This window comes from Phaethon aethereus, assembly GCF_964289735.1.
Source record: "Phaethon aethereus genome assembly, chromosome: 8".
NCBI lineage: Eukaryota > Metazoa > Chordata > Aves > Phaethontiformes > Phaethontidae > Phaethon > Phaethon aethereus.
The window spans coordinates 18,904,947-18,930,169 of NC_138584.1; the positions used below are offsets into that span (position 1 = coordinate 18,904,947).

A 25,223-nucleotide genomic window follows, 5' to 3' on the forward strand; every position below is an offset into this window, starting at 1 on the left:
CCAGGGGGCGGTGCCAGCCGAGGCCCAGCGCTGCAGCGGATTGGCCGCTGCCGCGCCGTCAGCCGCAGAGCCCGGATCGGCCGGTGGAGCGGCGGTGGCGCCTACCCTGGCCCCGCCCCACCTCGCGCTGCCGTAAGGTGTCGGTGGGCGGCGCGGGCGCCCCTCGGGGCGATGACAGAGGCTGCCGCCTCAGGCGGCCCCGGCCGTTATCGGCGCGCTCAGGGCCCGCGGCTGCGAAGGGCCCCGAGCGCGTGTCAGACAGCCCGCCCGCCGTGGGGGAAGGGAGGCTCCCCGGAGCCGGTCGCGGCCTTTACCGTAAACACCAGCTCGCGAGGCGGGTGGAAAAGGCAGAGTCGCCTTTTGCGGGCGGTGATGGCCCGCCCGGGGCGCGTTTGTCCGCGGCCCTACGCATGGAAGCCCCGCCGCCCGGGGGGCTCCGGCCCGGCCTGTCCCGCCCGGGCTGGCACCCTCGGACCCGGCTCTGAGAGGAAGAGTTGCCCCCGCCCCCGTGTCTTGAGTCCGGTGTCTTGTAAGTCAAATCTTGTTCGTCTTCGTTGGAAAATAGTTTTCGGATACGTCGCGGAAATGTAAGCTGGGAAAGAATTTTTAAGAAGTTCAGAAAAAAACAGTTTATTAAAAGAGCTCGTTTAGACAAATGTATACTAAGATACAAGTAATAAAATAGCACCAAAGCATCACAAAAGGAGTATTTCAAAAATTCTTTGAGTATAGTAGCGTAACCTAATGGCATCAATCAAGCAAATTAGAAGAAGAAAATAGTCTGTAATTTTAATAATTGCCATTATTTTAATATCTCTCATCATGCGTTTCGAATCCAAGAAGATTCAAGATCCAAGCCCAAGAAGAGAAGAAAGGACCTTTGGCATGGGCTAGCAATTAGAAAACAGATTTTCAGTCTGGCATCATTGGCCACAAACTAATATTCCCATCTCAAAAATTGTCATGGTCATTCAGTTAAGTAATTTACCTCATAATCCAAATAGTAAGCAATGTTTGGCTAAATTTGATAAAGTCAGAGGAAATCCTAGGGCATTATGACAAGAAGTGAATTCCAGAGAAAGGAAATAACTGTAACAATCAACGCAATCTTGCTTACGTGCCGGTCAGATTCCAGGAATTAAAATCAAAACAAAACTCAGGCTGTGTAAAGTTCCCATTGTACCTTTAGTACTGATAAGGAGAGGGCCTTACAGCTATTGTGTGTATGTGTTTGCTTTGCCTGAATACATTTTACCTTTTCCAGCATTTATTGTCTCACTTATACATGGGTGTAAGTGTTTATATATAAAAAACTATATGACAAGTTTGTTTCCATTGCTTAAAATAAGTTTTACTAGCATATAAAGATCCCATGGGTCTCTTGCAATGCTCAGCACTACATGGTCATAGAAGAGCTAATTATGATGTCTTGTGATATCAGTGTGATATATGTGAAAATATATTAACATCAAACATTTTAAATTTGGACACACAGATGCAATTATTTCATTTCATAGCTTTCATTGGTGCTAAGCGTCAGCAGTTCCCGTTGGTGGAGTTCCGTGAAAAGACAGAGATGCCAAACAACTGACAGCAGCAGTGTCTGACCTTGAGGTACAGGTGATATGTACCCCAATAATGCCTTGGGAGAGTGGTATGTCCAGACTGGAATTGACAGCAACCATCACAGTCTAGCTCTTCCCAGAACAAAATACTACTACTTCTTCCTTCCATGAGGCTCACATGTCATGGGCAGCAACAGAGTTCAAGGTCCAAGGAAGGAGGAGCTTGAACTCTGTTGCTGCCCATGACATGTGAGCCTCACCTGCCAGAGGAAAGTGCTGCTTTCTGTGCTGTATTGACTGACAGCCTTAACACTCTGCTTTTGCCTTCAGAAAATGGTTATGTACTTGTCCTTTCTAGCATAATCTGGGTGGAGGAGGAAGAAGACTCCCATCCTTTAACCCCCATGGGTTGGAGTCTTCTTGTAGGATTTGGAATACCTACTTTTAATTGCTCCTTTCCTAAGGAGCCCTAAACACAACAGTACCACTTCTTAGGAAAATGCCTTAAGTAGACAGCAGTCCTTCCACCTTTAGCAGATGGGCTGTTTGGCATATGTGGGGCATTGGATGTGTATTTTCAGTTCTCACTTTTAACATCCTTCCTCTTTTCATCAATGTTTAAGCAGTCAGAATGGGAGTGAGAGGGAGAAAATAACTCTTCAGGCTAATGGTTGCTACACTTAGATAAGAGGAAGATCTGTTCTAGTGCATGTTTATATATTTCATATAAAACCCAAGTTTGGATCGTTTTTTCCCTGTTTTATCCTACAATGTAAAAACAAATTCAGTTGTTGGATCACAACCTGGAACTCCATGTTTTCTGAGTTCCACAGTATTCTACTACCCTTAAAACACTACTGAATTACTCCCTTTCTTGAAATTCTGTTTCTCCACACCCTGTAGGCCTATAACGTAGTGTTCAGGACAAACGCTGGAAACTTTTTTGGCATCCTAGAAGGAATAGGCATTCAGGTGTTAACAGCTGACTCTTGGAGATTCCCGTTGTCATTTTAAGAGATTGCCCCACGCAGGCTGTCTGCCCCGTCTTTATTGGAAGCTTCAATACCTGGTTCTAGTGGGAAATGTTGTCCTTCTCTACAGCTGCTATTCAGAGCCAAAAACATTGTCAGAGATTTAGGTTTGGGATAAACTAATACATCTGGCTCAGGTAAGGAGAGACATACCTAGCACATGGGCTTAGTTACAAACTAGATACTGATCAAGAGAGCTCTGAAGATGTATCCAAAGAATGTACAGTGTGTAGAGATAACCTAGCTCATTCTGATAAAATCAGCTGCGAACAGCAGAAGAGTCAGCATGTTTACTTCTGCCACCTGTGCTGGAGGAACAGTTCCTTCAAGTGTAGGGTAGACAGCAAGGATGGTCACTTGTAAAAGTACCGAAGTATAAGCCACTAGAAAATCTACAGAATCATCTCAGGCTGAAAAAGAACTTGAAGCATGTCATGTCCTCTCATCTCTGATGATTAAGAAGAAGGTGAATGACCAATGCACCAGCAGATATGGTGAACGCCATACTTCGCCTACTGCCTGATCGTCAGCCTTGCTTATAACACATCCAAAAAGAAGAAATAGCCTTTTACAGCATTGTACTGTTGGATATAAACAGACCCTGGAACATCCCTGCCTATGATCAGAAGTAGGATTTATATAGAGAACTTCAATATTGTTACTTGGTAGTAATTTGAGTGAGGGCTTTGAAGATTGCTGCTTAGGATTCCCTGAAGTGGGAGACAAAGATGACTAATGATCTGTAGATCATTACATTTGTCTACCTAAATCTTGATCATGTAGTTGTAAAGTTTTGTAGCACAGTATTACATTTGAATACACTGTAAAATAGGGCAAGAAGCTTGAGATCTGTAGATTGAGTAACTAAGATGCTGTAGCACATTCCTTGTTACTAACTCTGTACTAACTTTGCTTCTGTGTCAGGCTTATCTATGAAGAAATTAATCTTAGGGTTTCATTTCTTGCCATTAGACTTTTCTTGAAAAGCTTGATAAAACACAAAAGCATTGAAAGTGTGTGAAAACTTGAGCATTTTTTAAGGTCACTTCGCAGAAACATTGTAGGTTTAGCACAGTTTTGTACAGTTCAGAATGGCTTGATACATAATGTCAATTTTAAATTCGTTTGTTGGCCTTGCCATTAAGGTGTGCTTTATTTTTAAGGAATGTATGATTGTCCTAAAATACTTTAATTTTACAGCAATCCTTTGAATACCACTTACCAATATCTAGTGTATCTGTTGGGAGTAATTCCAATATTCTTTCCTTGATGCTAATGATTCTTGGACCATATCCTTAAAGACTTGCAAAAAAACCCCCAAGAACAAAGAAAGAAACAAACAAAAAAGATATAAAGTATAATTATCAAACTATTTTTATTAAAAATTAATAGCTTATAATCTAAATGTTTCTAAGCTGACTCACTGTACTGCTTTCTGACATTACAGGAAGGTAGAGCTTAAACCGAAGGCTTTGGAGTCAAATACTTCACAAAGACAACCCCAAAATGCCTCCATAAGTCAGTTTATATCACTGTGAAAACATGGTAAATAAACAAACACATTTTGGTAGCATGTCCCAGTAATGTAGTAGTGGTGTTGGAATTCATACATATTTGGTTCTATAATACATTGAATTATATGGGTCACATCTTGTGTCACTGTGTGTATATAGATTATTCTCCTTCCCACTCATGATTATGTAACTGCCACATATATTTGCATAAAACAGCCATTTTATGAACATTTATGTATTTATGTTTTTTAATGCAGTTGAACAGTGGGAAATGAAGAGCTCTGGCGATGTATCACCAGTCACAACTCTGCAGAACTCCAACTAATACTTTGAAGAATAGCAGCAATCCCAGGACCAGATTTTCAAAATAGATGTGCATGAAAATCTGAAGGTACATTTGATTTAACATTAATTAATCTAGTGAAAAGACATATAAAAATAAAAGGAGCGGAATATGTCATTTTAAATAAACATTAAATTTTACCTCTATTTAATAGTCAAAGCTCGATTTACTAAAATAGGTAAGGGCATTTGTTTGTGTGTGAGTCTATAGCTTCTGTGCCAACATTAACAACTGTGAGCTCAGCTTGGTAATAACCAGGCAAAGATTATAAAATCAGTAGTGCCAGCTGTCTGGCCTGTGTACAATCAGGCTTTCATGAAAAATCTGCAGACTGGATTTGACAGAACCAGAAAGCAGCTGTTCTCAACCGCACACTTCCGCTCAGAAACTACAGCTATCTGAGTGAGAATTAATGCTCCTTTTCACATTAGTGCACTCTTCCACTGATCCTTAGAGCAGCTGTTGCTGTGCTTCCCCTAAACACTTTAACTGGAGTTGTACTAGGACTGCATGCAGCAATCGGCAAGACATTCAGCAGGCAAAAGTCCTGAAATTCAGTTCCCTGAAATCAGGGAACTGGAGTAGGTAAATCATGTGGTGTTTTTGTGATCTTTGTCCATTCAGTATTATACTTCCTGGAGCCACAGTGGATTAGTTTGACACCCAGGCAGGATAATAATGTGCTCCTACACCCCAGCTGTCTATCTTATAAGACGCTATCTATCTTATACTTGGAGGAAGATTGCATGGAAAATTCTATAGAACATAACTGGCCCCTACGGAAACAAAAATTAAAGTTTTGGGGTTTCTTCCTTTTACTGTGCAATGATAGTTTAATGACTGGAGGTATAGTTGCAGCTCTACCACTTCCCTGCTGATGACTGTGGGAAGACCACTTTATCATATGGTTCTACACTTTCTCCACATGTGGCATAGGAATAATTAAATTTATCTTCTCCATGGAGCACCATGTGTAGGAAGCTGAAATTATCATAAGAGCATTGGGAAGACCATATGGAGGAACAAAGCTTATATGATTTTGACTTTAACTACCTCACCTTTTCTAGCTAGTCTGAACTGGCATGTGACAGTTGCGTCAGCGACTGGGACCCCAGCCCACATAACTTTTAAGCCTACATACTGTTAGTGCAAACATGATCATTGAAATCAGTCAGACGGTCTTACCCTGTCATTTCGCACTTTCTTGTCAGGAATCATGAAACAGCAAATTTTGTCTGTCTTTTGCAGAGATGTTTGGGGGAGGGCTGAATGCTGCGTTACTTGAACTGAGTTCTTCAGAGCTTGTACTGTAGACAGAGCCCAGTAAACTGAAGCTCCTAATTCAAATAAATCTTCTTCATGCTCCTATAGTAAAAGCCAGGCTTACATATTAAATTCAACTTTCGACTATTCATATTTTATTGTACTTTTAATTATGCATTTATATTAAGGTCAGAGTATGGCAGAAAGATACTTTGATCGGAAACTGATTTTTGGAACATTTGGGAAAACTGGCAGTGGTGTTGGAGCCCACTAGATGTCAGTGTCCTCACACAACAGACTACTGCAGCTCTGCTTGCTGGGTGGGTGGGATTGGGTGTCTTCAGAGTAGTGGGTGAGTTGCCTTGCATCATGGCAATTGGCTATGTAAGGTCTGTCATATTTTTATGTCACTCCGGGAAATCGTTTCAGGAACAGTGCTGCAACCCATTTATTCTGACTGTGTGTTGTAGTTTCTACCAAACAATTTGTATGCAGCAGAAATACTTTAGGAAATAAGAAGCCACTCCAGAAGCAAACAAAAGGAAATATTTCTGAATACATGGACATTCAGTGACCTAAAAACTATTAGAGGGAACTGATATCAGCAAATAATTCTTTGATTTCTGACTCTCTTCTCCAAAGGAGTCTCTGTCCCCTACAATGTGGCAGCTATTCTGGCCTTGATATGAACTGAAATTATGACATTTATTATTGTTGGGGAAATGTAATTTTAGATCTGAAAACACATCCAATAGTAAGGTTCATTAAGAGCTGGCATTATGTAGAAGTAAAGAAACCCACAAAAAATGGGAAACCTAGATAAAGAAAAGCAGAACTTGTAGAAAGTATAGAAATAGGAAAGATAGAGAAATTCCATTAAAATACTAAGAAGTTGGTGCTGTTAAAATGTAAAAGGTAAGGTAGAACGAAGAGCAAAATTTGATATTGCAGATATAAAGACAGAGAAGAAAACTTTAGATGATTATTCAACGTTTGCATAGATCTGTTGGTGCATGCAGGAAAACCATAGAATAAAAGAACAGCCTAGGCTGGAAGGAACCTCGAAAGATCATCTGGTGCAACCTTTCATGGAAAAGGGAGCCTGCATGAGATTACCTAGCACCCTCTCCAGTTCCATCTTGAAAACCTCCAGTGATGGGGACTCTACCTAATGTCCCTGGTGAGGTTCTTCCAGTGATTGATTGTTCTCACTGTAAAAAATCTCTTTCTTGTATCAAAATGAAACCTCTCCTAGTGCAACTTGTACCCATTGTTCTGTGTCTTCTCCATGTGGCTCCTTGTGAAGATAAAGCCTCCATCCTCTTTGTAGCTGCCGTTTAAGTATTGGAACACAGTGGTGAGGTCCCCCCTAAGCCTTCTCTTCTCCAGGGAGAAGAGACCTAGCGGAAAAATTGCACTGATAGTAAAAAGCTTGTAAATGAAAGTACTCATGTTTGCTAGACATGGTATATTTTCTGGGTAATGCTAGACTGTGAAGGATAATTTGACCGTTGAATTTAACATTTTTTCATTGTTATTGTACATTTTCCCAGTTTTTGGAAGGCAGAGGTAAAAAGTACTTGGCCATATAAGAAGCGTGAAGCATTCTGGTTTGAGCCAGTTGTTAATTTGCTAGTCAGCAACCTAAGAGTCATACAGATCACCCTTCTCCCTGTACCCCTCACACTCCTTCTCCATTAGCAGCTTTTAAATTACCTCTTGTTATATAAAGGTTAGTCTCCACCTAGGCACGTTTTTGATGTGCTCATTTGCATACAATCTACAACTGTCATTCTGAAAGTATTTATGTACTCAACTCTTCTACGTACCTGTAGATATACATACTTACATAATTTTAAAAAAATAATCAGCCTGGAGGTATATATTTTTGCTCTCGGCTCACTAAGCCTAACTGAAAACAAGGGAAGAAGTCATTGCATTACTTAAAGATTTTTCTGATCTCTTTCCCACCTTGCTTTCCTTGATTATTATGTGGAGAATAAAAATAAGGAACGTATCATATTCCTTTACCTTCTTTATGTAAGGAAAAAAACATACTACATTGGAAGAATCTTGCAACAGAAGAATTAAGTATTTTTATCACACAGAAACAAATGATGATACACATATTATACTTCACTATATTTCTGAATATGTGCTTTCATGTTTAACATATAAAGTCTACATGCACTTGAATATGACACACTTTTGCGAATGTACAGCTATAAGCCTATCACAAAAAGACAAATACATCTGTTTCAAATCAGTGCACTTATTTTGTGATTGTACAAATACTTCTTTCCCTCTTTTCCTGCTTTGAAACTTGTGTAGCAAAACTTACAGTAAATTTCTTCTATTTTTACATTGTACTTTACACATGCTTTTGCATTGTTTCAATATCCAGTCTTCCCTTTTGTTTTTGTAAAACACACAGGGTTGAACTTATAATAGTACAGACAACTGCTACACACACAGCTACTATTGCCACTATTACTGTACTGTTAGCACCATCGTTGTTGCTGTCATAATGTAAAGGAACAGATGCTTTTGCAGGAATGAACCGTGTGGCTTGTGCTATATTAGACACCTCTGAAATCAAACTGGTATCATCAACAGCATGTATAGCAAAGCAGATTATGGTGTCATTTTCTGTTGTGAAATTTTCTGGTTTAATTTTAAATTGTTCTTCTCTACCAGCCTTCTTAGGTATGAGATTAGAGGAATCCACGGAAGTAGCATGATCAAAGTGGATTTTTTAGGTCCATAAGATTTTCACTGCTATGGAAAAAAGAATGCACGTTAACAACAAATTAATACAGATGTTTTAATATCCCTGCTTATGGTGACAGTATAGGACTTTTAGAGCCATTTTGTAAAAAAATGTGCTGATGATTCCTGTTTAAACCTGACTGTATTGCTCTGCATGGGGGTTGGCAAGTTTGCTTTTAAACCTTATTTTACAGTTTCAAAGGTCTATTATTGCTGGGTCTGGGAACTCCTTCTTTTCACTGGCCTAAAAAATATTGTTTCACCAACACTCTTCACTATGTGCAGACCTGTGCAAAATGTAGCTGAATGAGAAACTGTGCTGCCCAAATACAAACATAAGGTGAAATGGCAATTAAAATATATGTGTAGATAGCAAGGGCGGGCCTTGCATCTGACCTGTATTCTCTCTCTCAGCACGAGGGTTTTTTCACAGCAAAAACTGTGAAAGACACAAAATGATTCTCCTATTGTACTGGTAGGTACATTGCTATAAATGCGTTTCTTTAATTTTGGGGAGTTCTGCTGTTTCTATTTCAAGTCCGTAGCTTTTCAAGACTTTCCCCTCTTCCCCTCTCTGCCTCTTATGAATATCTTTTCCTTTTTAGATAGTAGAGACATGTGCATGATACGCCAGCTCCAGAGCAGTGCAGAACCTGCTATCTCAAACTATAATGCAATAACTGCGCACTTTAGCTATAAGAGTTTTTAGACACATAGTTGCTAAATAGCGATAAAAGAAGCTGAGAAATTTTTTTTATTTGAGTTTTTTTTCTTTGTGTGGCTGGTTATTAAAAATTTTAGATAGATGTAAGATTTTAATCTGCATCTGTAATCTGCATAAATGTAGATTGTGTATTTTAACATATAATGCTTATGCAAGGAAATGCTTGTACATTTCATTTGGAATTAGGTTTCATTTTTCCTGTACAACAACCTTAAAATGAGTATTTTGGATAGAGCATTACTGCATCTCTGTAGTCCATTTACATCTTTGTAAATAGAATTAAAGGTTTGTATGGTCCATGTTGGCTGATTTTTTTTTTTTAAATATGCACAGACATAGGCTAAAACTTGTTGCTAAAGTCTCTGGTGGTTGTATTATAATTTTATTTATTTGTGGAGAACTAGAACAGTTATCATGCAACAGGGTAATTTTCTGTCTGGTTACATTTTCAGATGAGAAAGATGTAGCCCTCATCCCTGAGTAGTGGCCCTCAGAGTATGTCATTGCAGATAAAAATATCAACGTCATCTCACAAAAATACAGTGTCTGACTCACCTTTTCCACTGTCAAAGTCACTTCCTGGAGCTTTCCAAGGCAAGACTAATGTTTTATTTTCTATACGAGCGTGAAGATCTGTAACTTTACAGGGTGGATAAATAGGAGCAGAATCTCCTCCTGTATTCACTACAAGAGAACTTGCTGAAATTCTGCTGAAACTTCCCAGTTTGACTTGGATTTCTTTATCAGCAAATTTAGGTCTTTGTGCATTCATATAAATTTTACCTGTTTAAAACTTTTTTTTGTTTTCATCATGACAGAACTCTGAATTGCATTTGCTTTTCATTTTTATTATCTCTTATTAAGTTTTCTTTGGGTTATTCAAATTTAGTGGAAAGTTAGTGAAGTAAGGGCAGAAAATAAGGTGATCTCAGGATTCTCAGCATAAAATTTAGGAAACCCAAAAAGCAGACAAAATCTGAAATGTGTAAAAATTTGACATGATGTAACCAGTAAAGCAGGTTGCAGAAGTTGGTGAGCCGTGGCTGCAATAAGTAGTTCTATCCATCTCTTCACCCATAGTGCAGGCCTTAAGAGAGCTTCAGTTTTATAAGCCATACTTTGTGAGTTTTTTAGACAATTTTTATGCTAATTTTTCTAAATTTCACAATGGATAAGTGTCAGAATATTAAACTGCAGCAACTAATATTTTTTCATCATGAAGATGAAAAAGTACAAAAAAATCAAGAAATCTCAAAAGCGAAATTTTCTAATAGGATTAGTTTGTATACTAATGTTGCATGCTGAATTTATTTACCTCAAGTCCCCATTTTAAAGTCTCAAGAAGAATTATAGATTTGAAATTCCTGTTGTGAGATGCTGAAATACAGATTCTGAGCAATATTTATCTTTCTCATGGCTGTAAGAGAAATAATTTTTAGATTAAAGACAACATATTATGCTATTCCCATACATAGGAAACAGTAGTTGGAGCTAGTTTGTTTTGGTTGGGCTTTTTTGTAGTGAAAATGAGAGATGGAACATCTTTTAAAATCAAATGCAATTTTTGTGAATCTAAATGATCCCATTTGCTAAACCCTTACGTACAAATCATGCAAAGAATTGTCTGTTTCATAAATGCTCTTTATCATTTTCTCTGTAGCCTTGTATATACAAGGCTTGATTTTGCTTGAGGCTAAGTCTGGTGGTTGTATTTCTCCCGTGGGTATTCACTCTTACACTGTATCATCCAGTGCCTTGTAAAGAAGTAAAGTACATTGAGTAAATTCCAGAAATCCTCATCATGTCAGCACCTTGGTATAGAATTATTGAGAATTATTATCTCAAACAAGATACCTGCAAGCAAACAAGGTCATTTTTGCTGTTCATACATTAACATAAAACCTGAACATTACTATGCAGAAAACCTGGCAGTGTTTTTGTCATGTGGACTTCTTTAGAAATAGGAGTGGTCCCACTATGACAACCTGCTTTTCGTATGTATTTTGTTAAAAATAAGCATTTTGCGTTAACACTTTTAACTAGGTAAATCTCTTGTCACTACATGGAACCACCAAGTTAATACTTATTGGCCATCTACTACATAAAGCACCTTTAAATTAGAAAAATGTCATCATTTAATCTTTGGCCAGGAATTCAAGACAGGATTGCTTCTCTTTAAGTGAACTTGTGCAGTTGTACCTGACTGGCTGCAATAGATGACCTGCTGGTGGCATCCAAGCTAACTATTTTAAAGCTTGGCAGCAATGTAAAAATAACCTCACTGGTTCAGAAAATAGCAGATGTTTAAGAAACACAAGATAACACATTGAAACCTTATTATATTTTTAAGTACAGCAATGTGAAAGCAAGGACAGAATTAGGAGGTACTGCTGCAGTACCATCCTTCTCTATGGTGGCTATCACAGAGCCAAGATTTGCCTGTTGCACCAAGAACAGGCAAAAACCCTTGGCTAATCTCTGCATAAACAACAACTGGATTAAATGCTTTATTTGCCCTGTTCATGTGAGCTGCAATGCTCACAGGAGGAACATCAAAAGATGCTGGTTGAGAGGTAGCTGTTACTGATACAGCTTGAGTTGCTGTATGAACATTTTTAATACAAAACTGCCAATCACCCACCTGCAAATAAAATTAAAAATATAAAAAAACTAGTGAAAAATCTTCATGTTCTAACAGGGACGTTGTTTCCCTAATTAAAGAAAAGCTATATGCTAGTCTATAGGAAATGGTAATTCAGACAATAAAAGAAAATTTTTACCTCTGCAATGACAATTATACTGAGTCTAGCTGTGTTTGGGTTTCAATTACTGATGGTAAAGTCTGAGCTTCCATATTCTTTTCCTTTGGGGTCCCTCAGGGAAAAAAAATGGCTGAGATAGACTCCAATGCTGAAGAAAGTGTCATTTCCCAGGGAAAATGAAAAGGCACAGTCACTGACTGATGGTAGAAAGTAAACTATCAGATCTACTTTTACTTCATGTAAAACTCTTCTCACAAAATGAAAGAAATTTGGAAATGTTAAAAATTTTATTATATCCTTTGTACTTGATCTTAGAGATGACATGGGACTGAGATAATCCTGCATCAGAGTTTAGTAGACATTAGACATACTGCAGAACCTGTCAGAATTGTCTTGTTCAGCAGGTTTTTTCTAAAATTATTTGACATTGTAGAAAACAACTTCTTTGCTTTGAGACCTGGCCAGCATCCTATTCTAGAGGAGTTCATCCATTGAGACATCTACATGGGTTGGAATCGAAGTGAAGCCCAGAAATGCCACTGAGCCTAACCTTTTTTCTTTTCATTTACAATTTTTAAAGGAATAGTGTGAGACATGCCAGCTAATGACAAACAGTACTATAATCAATGACTATTAAACAAGCATTCATAGGACATTCTTTCAATTCTAATCAATTTGGAAGGCTACTTAAAGGAATTTCAGTCTGCCTCCCAACAGAGGTATTATAGCATTGTCTGAGGGAATTAGTGCTCTTAGTAGCAACAACAGATGGCAAGGCAAATTAGAAATTACTAGTTTAGTAACTATGTGATTAATCCATGATTAATTCAAAACAACAGGAAAAAAAGCTATTGAAAAGAAGGGGAGCTGGACCTGATTCATGCTACTTTCCAAGCAGAAAGTCAAGTTGCAGCTGCTGAGAAACAATGCATTTAAATGCAAATGTTCTTACCATCTTGTTCAGGATGATGCTGGCATCTTCTGGCGCCCAGGGATTAATTGCAACAACCAAATCCTCATAGCCATTCTTATTTAGCCATACCATAGAACCTTTTGCCATGTGCAGAAGATGAAAAGACAGCAAAAATATCGAACTCCTAATAAAACCCCCATTACTTGTCCCTGTCTGCAAGGTTATTTGTTAGAAAAGCAATGGCTTATCAGTCTTATTTAGATGGCAGCCTTTAGGGCACGAGAAAACTTCTTAACAGTAACCCAGGATAGTTCACCTCCCCTGTCCAAGTATGTAGAGTCCCAAGCACATCTTATCTTCTTGTTACAGCAGCGTGGTATAGTTTGCCTCTTCCCATCCAAGTACATAGAATCCCTAGCATGTCTTACCTCGTTGTCACAGTAAACCCGGGTCATTCACTGCCCCCCCATTGTACAGCCACCATCATGACAGCTAGCTGTGGATCTGGGCATTTGGACAACAGGACCTGCATTTAAGCAGTGAGTTCACTAATGAGCCAAACAGGACATTGCATATGTATGATATGTTAATCAGTGCAGGTTTTATTATCCACCCCTGCAGTGCTTTTCCTTGAGCTTCACTCCTGAGCAGGGCTTCGCTGCACCACGTCCCCATTTGGATTAGTGTCAGTGTTCCAGGAATCCCACCATGGTAACGCTATGCTTTCCATAAAGCCAAAGATTTCACTAAATGAGTGTTGTGCCTCATCCCTGAGGGATTCACACCTGCTTTTTGTGAGTTTGTGTAGAAAAGAGATGCAACAGTTTGCAGCAAGACGTTGATGCAAGTACAGTTATATCGGATATGTAGGCTGCATTTAGTTATGTGTTAGTTTTAGGAGAAAATACTTGATACTTTGTTGTGAACTAAAAATAGCCAATTTCATTTCCTTACGCCTCTTCAGGTGATCTATGCTCTTGTTACCCATTTTAGAAGACAGAAATACACAATTGGAATTTCTGGGGAAAAAAAATCTGAACAATGCAATAATTATGTAATACAGAATTGAAACAAAAGGAAAAGCAAGATTAGATCAGTGAGATAGTAAAATGCCAATAAATTCTGTATACAATGTTTGGTATGTAAAATCTCCCCTTTTAAATGCCATTGTTTGCCTTTAGATGAATAACCATCCCATTTGGAATAAAATGTGTTTTGCTTCAGTGAGAACTTCAACAGTTCTTAATTTAAGATGACTGATTATAGTAATCTAGTTAATAAACCCGTAATTATTCTTTTCACAGGCAAAACACAAATCCTGTCTATCTGTATGACACAGATACAGCTCTATCATAGCTGTTTGCAGTCTATTTTACCTATTATTCTGGGGAATACAGACTTTTCTTGTGTTACAGGGAAACAACCACACACAGTGTTTGAACAGCATTCAAAACTAAATACCTCTTGGCTGGGCTGCCATTGCTGTAGTGATTACTCTTAGTATTTGAGAAGTGATTTGATGTGTACAGGTGCTGGAATAAATAGCTGTACAATTTTCTCTACATTACTGTACAGTTTTCTATGTGACCTGGTATAGACATGGCATGACTCCATGGTGGTGTAGTTTGTGTCATGATAGTTCCTTTAGCTTGGATGTGAACTTTCAGGCTGTATATGCCATTCTCAGGGAAAGTAAGCAAGTACTTGGAATAGATCCCATCATTCTTAACAATGTCAGAACCTAGCTATAAAAATTACATAAATTAACATAAAACAAAAATGGTTGCATTTATTTATGCTTTCTAGATTAATTTATCTAGAATATTAGAATAACAGGAAAATCATTCTCTGATATGCAATCAGTGCAGCTCCTCTGGTTTTGATGGTATATTAGAACTGTTCAAGACTGCAGTCTGAAGTTAAGATGCCATTTTGTACTGTGTTTTAAGTCAAGGAAATGCTAGTTTCTTAGCAAAATAATTATTACTTCATTATAAAGCTAAAGAATTGGTTATTTTCAAAATCTGTACAGTTTTTCATTAATTCCCATGGGCTTCTGTAGTCACATATTCGATTCTGCACATTGGCTGCTTCTCTGTTCTGGTTGTGCTTATTACAGAATTCAGCCACCTGCAATGAGAAACAGACAAAAATCAGAATTAAGCAACAGAAAAGTAACAAATAAAAATAGGGATGGAAATAAATCTTTACTACTGATTTATATAGTTGACACATCAGCTGATGGTAAACTTCATTTTACATTAATAACAGTATGCATTACAGTTGATTTACATAAAAGTTGAAATAAATGTTACATTTCAAAAAGGAGGATATAGCAAATTTTATAGTAGTATGTTTCATTGAAAGAAATCTGTTCTTATGTGTTTGTACTTACAGATGGTAAACTTTGCATTTACATTATTGATGATTCGGCAGTTTGATTTCTTTAGGGAATAAATGCACATCCTTCCTTAAAAAGCCATGTTAGCTTATTAATGGCACAATTACCTTCAGTGCAGGAATTTTTTTTCACAGATATAGATGCCAGTAAGATCAGAGGAACACCTAAGGATAAAACAGAATATATTTCCACTTAAAAACCCTATCTGAATGTAGTGTTGACATTAACAGTGCTTGGAGTGTAGTCTGCACTCTGCCCACATAAAACAGTTATCCCTGTAAAAAGATAGGAATATACATTGCAAAGTGACACCAAGAGTAATTATTGATTAGTTTGCTTCTCCATCACTTCAGTCTATTGCCTGAGTAAAAATATTACAGTTACAGGTTTAAACTTTACAATTGCAGAAGTAGTCTTATTAATTCAGTAGTTACCACTTCCAGATACTGCTGTAGCCTGGAAAATGCCTGTTAAATGGCTTACTGATGATGTACAGTCACTTGGTCAGTGAGTTGCAGGTCAAATATGCTGTAATAAAACTTTGTTTCTCAAGGTCCATTGGCCATATGGACAGAGGGGAAAAGCAGATAGTGAGCCAGGCACTCCTGCAGTAGTGAGAGCATGGAGTGAAGTTGTGCAAAGCTAGCAAAGATAGAGAAAATTAGTTTGAAGCAAGAGAAATCTGGAAGCCTAATAGGAAAGCCCCAAAGTTGCAGCGTACTCTGAGAAGGGAGAGGTGAGATGAGGAGGAAAAGCTTAGATAGACAAACACCGTGAGTAGGGGGGAAGGAGGATTTCTGTACAAGCACCATTTCCTCTCCGGTGACAGAGCACAGAAGTGATTAAGTCTCTGGTGTCAGTTCAGAAAAAAGTAATGCCCAACATCGTTGCCAAGCCGTCAGCCACAGAAATGTGCAAAGACGGATGCAGAGAAAATCACATGATCTATTCATAAAGTAGGAAAGATATTTAATGAGGGATAAAATAAGGACTAAGAGAAAAACAGATACCTCAAAAGTTAATAAGAGACCAGTCAGGTTTCTGAAGCTCACCACAAAGGGCTTGTAGGAGGAGGAAAATGCTGAATTACCTTGTAACTTCAACCCAATTCTGCCCAGTTGTGTAGAAATGCCTGTCACTGTCATACTCATCAAACACTCCCATCGAAGGTGGGCACACTCATGAACAAAGACCCTGCCTGCAGAGAGAACAGAAGGGTAAATGCATGGTAACTGTAGTCAGACAGTATATCACTGTGTGCAAAATTAGCCAGCAAAATTATACGGTGGACTTTCTGAACAGCAACTTTCCAGCAATGCTCAACCTTAAGGAGTTTTAGTATCAAGTAATTCACTTTTTTGGCTAAGTGTGACAAACTTTAAATAACACCATTTGAAGATCTTGGCTTTTATGTCTTTTAAAATTGGCTTGTTTTACTATTATGTGTTTGAACTTGAATTCTATCTCTGGAAATGTATGATAAAACAGCAATGCTTTTTAATATACACTTACATGAGGTTAAACTACGCATCAAATTGTAGTTTAATATTTGACATTGTAAGTGGAACTAACTTTAACAAACCAAAACTTCATTTTCCATTAGACAAACTACTAAGGGATTAGGAACAAAAGCTGCCTTTATACATTTAACACAGGTTTTGCATAGCAGTACATGCTACCAAGACGTGGGGAACATACAGGAAAGGGTTAAACAACATATGCTCTGTATTCTTCAGTCTTTTGTTGTCAGCAACTGAGTGCAAACCAGAAAAGTGAAATGGTTTAGGGATTTTACCCTGTGAGCCTTAGATATCTATCAAATAAGCATTTACTAGCAAGTTAGGTGTGAAATTGGTACAATTTTCCACCTGCTTCATGTTGTAGGGCGTACAGGTCATTGCCATGTTTCCAGGAAGGAGCTGCCACTGTGTATGTAGAGAACAGTAGGCATCCGAAGGAGGGAGGAAGAGGAGGGAGTGAGTTGGCGATTGCAAATCAGAGGGCTTGGTATTGAGCATCTACCTCTGCTTCAGATAGGCTGGAAGGCAAACCTCGGACATGTCTCTCATCCTTTCCTCAGCCTCTGATAGCTACAAGTGAAAAGTGGCATGTAGAGAAGCAAGGCTAACTAACCAACTCTTATGCGACTTTTTCTGCCTCTGTGGCAACAAGCTGCCTTTGTTCTCCTTGGATTTCTTGCCAGGCCTTCCCTAATGACTCTGAAACTCCACCTAGACAAGTATTACTGCTGCCTTCAGCACAATTGCGAGCCAGGAGTTACTAGAGGGGTGATGGGTTAAGAAACCAAGAGAGGGGAAAAAGAAAAACGCTGGAACTGATAAGCAAAGGTTTCTGCCTTGTAATAAATGTAAAAGCAAGCAGAGAAATGAGACTGAGTATCAGCGAGGTTGTTCAGACCAAGGCTATTCAGACCAGTCACAGACCAGGTTTCTAAAATGATTAAACACTTTGCAAGGTCTCCATTTACGGACTACGATAGATTTAGCCTGGAGCTTCTTACAGTCCAGCACTCCTGCTGTACATTTATAACCAACGGGATGGTGCAGCTGTTATTACTGATGTTGTTACTGGTGATCATTACTTACGTATTTACTAATGGTTGTTCATAGGTCATGATTTTGCTGGTTCTTAAGGGCATTCTCATGTGAATACCTTTTCACATCCCTTTTTAAAATTTAAGGTACATTGGGTGCACTAAGAAGTATGTGTAAAAGCATGTATTGTGCTCTGTTCCCTGCCACAGGCTTTGAACCGTACCTTTTCATAGGACCCATGTTTTGATTTCTCACTGGTGATAACCAGAAGGGCCAAAACCAAATCCTGCCTGTGAGCGTGAAGGATGCCCACTGGAGCTGGTGTGGGGTGCGGAGGACTGGAGCCACACATGTGAGAGGGCAAGGTGAGCACCTGCCGGGCTCCCTCCTCCAGGGCTGGCTGTGCCCCAGGAGCAGCCCCCAACTGGGCAGCGATCCCCAGCTCCCTCCCAACTTCCCAGCACGGGGATGAGTCAGGGCCTTTCTGGCCCATCTCTCCCTTGAATAGCCATCTTCAGCCAAGTGCTGCCAAAATCCCAAGAGCCGGAGCCCACCAGTGCCCCATGTGGGGCTGGCCTCTGCAAAGCACTAAAGCATCGTAACTCCCCAGGGCTGCTGCCCCTATGCATTGTAGAGTGAAGGACTTTCCTGTCTACCTGCTTGAGAAGCTGTCACGCCATGACACAGAGTGAAGAGATTCTGAGAAACAGGCCGGGGAAGTAGCAAAACCCACCATACCTATTTTACAAGAGTGTGTGGGAAGGAATGTTGTCGTCGCTCCGTCTCTGACAGATACATATTTCCATGTAAGGCAGTGAATGTCTAAGGATTGCTGGGAGAAAGAAATTCTGGTCAGCATTACACTACGCGGTGCATGAAAGGATGGGGAAGGAGCAATGTATAAACAGGGTCGCAGCAAATCTGCTGCTTTTGTGAGGTTTTTGTGATAGCAGGCTATTGCCAAAATTAAACAACGAACAAAGAAGGGCATTGGAGTCGTGAATTTCTGACGCAGAAATGAAAGGTTCAATGACACCTTTAGAGCAGATAAAGCCATGGGCCATGACAAACACTCAGCAGTGTTCCCATGGTATCTAAAGCAGCCTCTCTCCAGCACACCTCTTTTAAGTAAGGCTTCTAATTGTGTCATCCCGGAACTGGGTGTCATGTTTCCTTTAATTATTTTCCACTCTGTGGATTGTGCCACAGTCATTAAAATGTGGTTTTGAGGACTGAAACTTGTAATTCATTCTTTGTTTATGAGGTACAGAGTGCAGTACTAATTATCATGCTAATTAGTCCTCACTGATGGATAGTGGTTACTTTACTATTTAAGCAACCACCGCATTTTTAGGTAACGCCAACAATTTATTGCTTTCTTTTAAAAGTAAGTCAATCATATATCAAGTTCTGGGAAGCTAAAATTACAAGTTCTGAGTAGACTATGAGACACCAAAGCCACAGCTCATAAACTGTGATGCCGAAGCAAAGGTCTGATTGAGATGGTTAATTCACAATTCAAGGCTATAGAGAACAAAGTATTAGGCCTTTTGCACATGCAAGAACAAAATCTCCCTTGTAATTCAGGTACAAACAGGCATTCACTCCAGAATGGATAATGGAGTGACTTCATCTCTACTAGAATTAAAAAGGTTGAAATTTAACCTCCAATTTTTATTTTTATTACAGTGCACACATGGCTAGGTCATATTCTCCAAAGTGTGTATAAAGGGAGTAACTGCTCTGTCTCGTGAAATTCCATTGCCAGCAAGAGAGGAAAATACAAACACACTGGCATGTTTACAAATGATGCCAAAGGGTATGTTTTATATTGATTTTGATTCTTTCTTTCAATGCCGAGATTTTTTTTAAGATGCAAGTTGCCAACACTGATCTTTACTTAGCATATTAAAAAGTAATATTTCTATCAGTATGCATTTTTCTAAACAAAATTAATGTGCAGGTTAGCATTGTGTATGATCATATGTATCTGTACATATGTATTTATGTGCACGTGTGTATGTATGTATGTATCTAGACATATGATCATGTTGGTATGTTTTGCACACTTCATTATCTGAAAGTGATCTTTCCGTATATCTTTTGCAATGTCTCAGATATTCTATGAAGTGCCACCTCAAGTGTCGTTAGCGCTTTCTCATGTGATGTGATGCAAGAGTAACTGGTTTATTCTTCATCAGAACGCATTTGTTTAAAAATATGTGGCTTTTCGGCAATGTTTGACAATGTGTGGGCACAAAAGCTTCACATGCAAGTCAGGTTACATGAATACTTATTGTTTAACCTCGGAAAAAATATATTAATGGCAACACCCGTTGAAAACTATGAAATAGAGGATGCAAAGCTGCCCAGAGCTCTCCTGTCCATCTTGCTCTGAAAATAACCTCCTGGGTCTGCACGACCACCACCCCGCCGCACAAGTTACGGGGCGGAAAGGGCTACGGCCGCTTCTTGAGGCGCCTTCCAATCCTGGCCGCGTGGACCGCCTCCTTTCAGGGCAGGGGCCCACGCTGCCCTGCAGAGACCGGGACGGCCCGCACAGCTGCTTCCGATGCTCCCGTTCTCCCCGGGCGGCACCGGCCCCGACCGGGGGGGCGCCTGCACCTGCCGCGCCGCGGGCCCGGGCCCCGGGCACAAGGCCGGCTCGGCTGTGGGGAACGCGCCGCCGCCGCCTCCCGCCCGCCACGAGAGGAGCAGGCCGCGGCAACGGCTGGTTGCCGCGGCAACGGCTCCCGGCGGGCAGCGGCGGCGGCGGGCGCAGGAGGGGACGGTGGGGAGGGGGCGCTGCCCCGCGGGACCCCGCAGCGGCGGGAGCTGGGGCGTTTGGCGAGGGGAGAGAGCGAGGGGCTGGGGTGACGGCCGCTGCTGCGTGGCCTGCGCCCCTGCTCCTCACCCTCTGGGCCGGGGAGCGCGGGAGTGGGAAACCGCAGCTGCGAGTTGTACCCCGTCCTTCGCCTGTGTTCAGTTTTCTGCTGTTGAGGGATTTGATTCCTATCCACCGAGCGTGTGATTTCAGTGCTGCTTAAGTGATTACAAGGTATGAGTATGTGTGCAAGATTTCAGCTGCATTAACTGTGGTGAGTCTCTGATGAGATGGGGGTTTACTTGGTCTGATACACTGTATTTTCTAGTGGGAATGAGCTGAGATGCTGATAATGTTTCAGTTAGTGATTCACAGAACACCGATATATGTTAACATGCACTGTCTCGTTATCCAGCGTTAAAGCAAAATGTCATCATCGTCGCAATCATCCTTATCTTTACCTGTGCATAACTGTACTGCTCCTTTATTGGACTCTGATCTTCAGGAAAAGCTGCTTCTTCCTCATGCTACAGAGGCAAGTTCATTCTGTTCCTGCTAAGCTAGGTTTTTTTTTTCATTCTGTTTACTTTGTCAACAAGATTCAAAAAAGTTCAAAACGTACTTCCTAGCTACAGATGGGAAGTAGGTGATAATTCAAAAAATGGGTAGTGAAAGTGCTGGGCATAAAAATGGTATACTAAAACTATGGAAAAATTCTTACTTGTTCTTTTCTGCTTACAAAGGTGGGCTAAGATAAATGAACACGGTGTTTAATCTTCCAAGGTGCTCTTTTCACTGGAAATAATCAAATTCAAGAACTTGGTTTTGGTTATATAACCAAGAAAAAGCTATAGAGACCTGCACTGTGTTACACAAGTTGAGATCTGCCAGGAAATGTAAGCCTGTAATAAAACAAGACACATAAATATATATGTAAAATAGAAAACAGTAGACGTTTGGTGTGTAGTTATTTGCCTTATGGCAACAGCTGGAAGCAGAGCAGTCTATATTCTGATTCTGTGAGGAAGTGATTTTTTTAGGTGGGAACTTCCCAAATTCTGTTACTCATTTTCTCAGTTATGCTAAGGAGATACGGATGTAAGAACATAAACTCTTAGTCTGACAAATCATTTTGGTGGAGATGCACCTGGTACAGGCTGAAGGCAGGAGAAAAGGGTCCTGGTGGGGGGAGAAGGCAAGACAATCCACTTTTTCAAAAGAATGACTAGTCAGTGGAGCATGGAGCGGAGCAAGCAGATAACTTTGTGCTTGGTGAGGGCATCAGTCACACTGGAGTGTGAGGACGGAGGCAGGAGAGAGGTGTTTGGAGAAGGGGTGAGGGTGACGGCAGGTTCCTGGTGCTTGACAGGGAAGTGGGGGGAATGGGATGCGTTTAAGGTAGTAGGCACTGAGACTTGGCTCTGGACTTGCCCTGACACGGCAGCATCGTGTTCCTGTGCAGCCTTTCAAGGTGAGGAGCTTTTCCAAATTGGGAAAAGAAAAAAGCCATTGCTGCTTCCAAATTCGAAGAACTGCTGTGAAACATAGTATCGGTGTCTGAGCAGGACTTGGCCTCCACTGGAGGTAAACTGTTTACCTTTGCATTGTGGATTAGGTGTGTTCTGTGAGTGATCAGTTTGAGGGTACATTCTGTGAGATCACATGCTTTTATCCATGTTGGAAGTCATAAATGAGAGATTTCTTTGATCTTTAAAATTTCTCCTAAACAATTCTCCTGAAGACCTGACTTGTTTTATATTGATATCCTTGAATTAGCAAGATCAGTGTCCTAACTGTGAGTGATACTAAATGTTACATAATCATGAGTGCTATTTCAAGGAAAAAAGTACGTGCCACTTGGAGAAGCAGGAAAACTCTGTTCACTGAATCAGCCGTATAGAAAGGATTATTATAGAACTGTAACAGCCATCCAAGATCGAAAATACTTCACTGATCTAAGCAAAGAATCTGACAGTCTAGAACACCAAGTAAGAAAATATGTAAGGCATAAACACAGAACCAATGCAATGCAAATGATATGTGTCTTATCATCTTCTTTAATAGACGTATTAGGAAGATTTTTTTTTTGTTAGGTCTTGTGCACTAAGAAAGTTCCTTCAAAGCTGGAAGGAATTTGGTGGGCTATGTATGTTAAAACAGGAGGTGGATCACAATGAATTCCTGTTTACAGCAGTGTCTATGGAACTTGCACAGAAACCTGTTGGAGTGGAGAATGTAGATTTCTTTTAAAATTAAATGGGATTTGTCATTGCTGACTTTCTTAGCTTTCTTTCGGAAGTCATAAAGCTAGTCTTTTGTTCTTGCAAGCTAACAGAGGTGGGTGTTTATTCTGAACTTTTTTTTAATTTTAAAGGTAATATTCCTGATTTTCAGGTTTTTGTAGACAATGCTAGCTGTCTTACAGCATGAGGCTTTTTGTTGATTGTTAGAGAGAAAGTTCATAGAGAACTAACTGTGGGGAAGACAATTTCCTGAGAATGGAATGATGATACGAGTCATTTAGGTTTCCGGTCACTTCTCAATTCTGGGAAGTCTTCTAGGCACTTCTATTTTTGCTGAATATTTGATGAATTGCTGTGAGGTCACAAAACATTATTCCTGTTTATACATTAGTTATTTGCTGATAACAAATCTGACTCAGTGTAGTCAGGAAAGGATAGGACTACCACTGAATACAGTGTTTGTAAGTTTGCAGTACATGCAGAGGTGGAAACCTGGATGGAGAATTGGGGTCCATGTACTGACTTTACAGATAAACATGGGATCAAGACTACAGAATATTCTGAGGAATTATATGCAGGCCAGGATAAAATGACTGCTTTGCAAGGAGTTGTAGTAAAACTTTTGAATTCAAAGTTTCCACCTTGAGGCAGTGGGTTTATCCTCTCACTAGTGCAATTAAAATGTTTAGGATTTACAATCTGAAAGTCCCACAAATCTAATTTTTTTTTAAATGGAAAGTTACTCCACCCCCAAAATTGGACATTTTAAAATGAGAAGTTTAATTGACAATATTATAGGCACATAAATTCTTTTGGATTTGTAGTAACAGTTAATGTAGGTTGGTTTTTGTACTCTCCCAGCCTATGCTTTCTGGTTCAGTCTTCAAATTATCCTAACTGAAATTCCTGAAAGGCTTTAATATTTAATATTAATTTAAAAAATTAATGAGTTGTACAAATGCTTTTACTATTTGGCTGTGTGTTTAAGTAAAGGTATTTAGCTAAAACCATACTTTAAATAGCTTGTGAGTATGTGAGCTTTTATATTTAAATGTACCAAATTTGAAAATGTAGCAAGTTCTGTGTACCACATTCGAAACTGTTGAAAAGATGCTAAATCAATTTTAATCAAAAGTAATTTTTTAATGTTTCCTGCTTCTGTCTTGCAGTTAGACAGTGAAAACACTGACACTTTGATGCAGAAATTAAGTGAAAATGAAACCCAAAATACTGTAAGTAAATTAAAATTTCTGTGTCTTTTTGTTCTATGCTGTACATCTGAAAACGGCTATGTCATTGTATCATACGATTTCAAGTGACAGTGGCAAGGTGGGAGTATTTATGCTTTACTGTCACAAAATGGAATCTTAGTTTTACATTTGAAATGTTCATCAGTGTGCATTGCTGTTGCATTGTTGTGTACAGACATTAAAATAATTTGTTATTTTTTTTTTCCTTGAAGAATCTCAGGAGAAAAATACTTGAAAGGGAGAAACATGTTAAAGAACTTTCATCCAGGCTTCGGCTTGAAAAAGTGAGTTACCAGTTCTTTCGGAATGAATGTTTTCTCCCAATGTACTAGATTCTTATTTAGAAATTTTAGATTTTGAGAAAAGCAATTATTTCAAAGACCTATGAAAAAGGAAAATCCTGAAAGATGTTTCCTGCAGAAATATCTTAAAACCATCTAGACTGTATCCAAACCTATTAAGGATACAGGTTATCCTTAACACTAATGTCCCATTGTTAGGGAGAGGCACACATCTAGACTAACAGCTTTTGGCTTCTAGTTTACAGATTTGCAATAGTTCTGGAAAAAAATGCTTAGAATGAAGTAATACTGAGTAAACTAAACAGATACTGTTCACAGTTAGTTTCCTTGGCTCTTTGAGCTTGATGAATAGAGAAAGGTAGTACTGACAGCAGAGCCAGTATCATCAAAGGCTGACAAGACCTCGTTCATTCTCTGAACCAAAGGAAGGGACTCAGTGCAGAGACCAACATAGGAAAAGAAGAATTATCTGTTCTGTATAAGACAGTACTACAAAAGTTTCAAAATTATTTTACGGGTAGTTTAGCAATCTGTGTTACAGTACTTGTATACTGAAAGTGCACTTCATGTGTACGCAATGCCGTGTGGTTCAGTGTTAGTGAGGGGCAGAGCAGGCTCAGTTAAATCTTTAAGGGGACAATGGTGTACTTTGATTTTTGTAACTCCTTGGGGTTTGTTGAGAGCTGTGGTCGTTCTTTAAGATTTTTTCTTTGCTTAACCAAGAGAACGTATCTCTTGGCTGCAGGATAAACTTAGCCAGCTAA

At 39.5% G+C, this 25,223-nt stretch overlaps 1 protein-coding gene and 1 pseudogene across 2 annotated transcripts in view; one reads left to right on the forward strand and one right to left on the reverse strand.

The window, feature by feature from the left end:
* Positions 1–310: 310 nt before the first annotated feature.
* On the reverse strand, positions 311–18,333 carry LOC309407510 (calcium-activated chloride channel regulator 1-like; annotated as a pseudogene). The gene is made up of 12 exons: positions 18,096–18,333; positions 17,144–17,210; positions 16,376–16,479; positions 15,280–15,449; positions 14,872–15,014; positions 11,990–12,218; positions 11,598–11,850; positions 10,856–11,049; positions 9,743–9,992; positions 8,094–8,494; positions 5,639–5,818; positions 311–592 (listed from the first exon to the last, which is right to left on the reverse strand). The product of its transcript is annotated as a calcium-activated chloride channel regulator 1-like (transcript).
* A 2,758-nt stretch (positions 18,334–21,091) lies between these two features.
* Positions 21,092–25,223, forward strand: part of ODF2L (outer dense fiber of sperm tails 2 like) — a gene marked incomplete at both ends in the record, with an annotated part of 30,295 nt that continues 26,163 nt past the window's right edge. Inside the window, 4 exons of the mRNA XM_082003264.1 lie at positions 21,092–21,203; positions 22,504–22,652; positions 24,077–24,139; positions 24,370–24,441. Coding sequence (XP_081859390.1) covers positions 21,092–21,203; positions 22,504–22,652; positions 24,077–24,139; positions 24,370–24,441 — 396 coding nt within the window. The remainder of the gene's footprint in view (positions 21,204–22,503; positions 22,653–24,076; positions 24,140–24,369; positions 24,442–25,223) is intronic.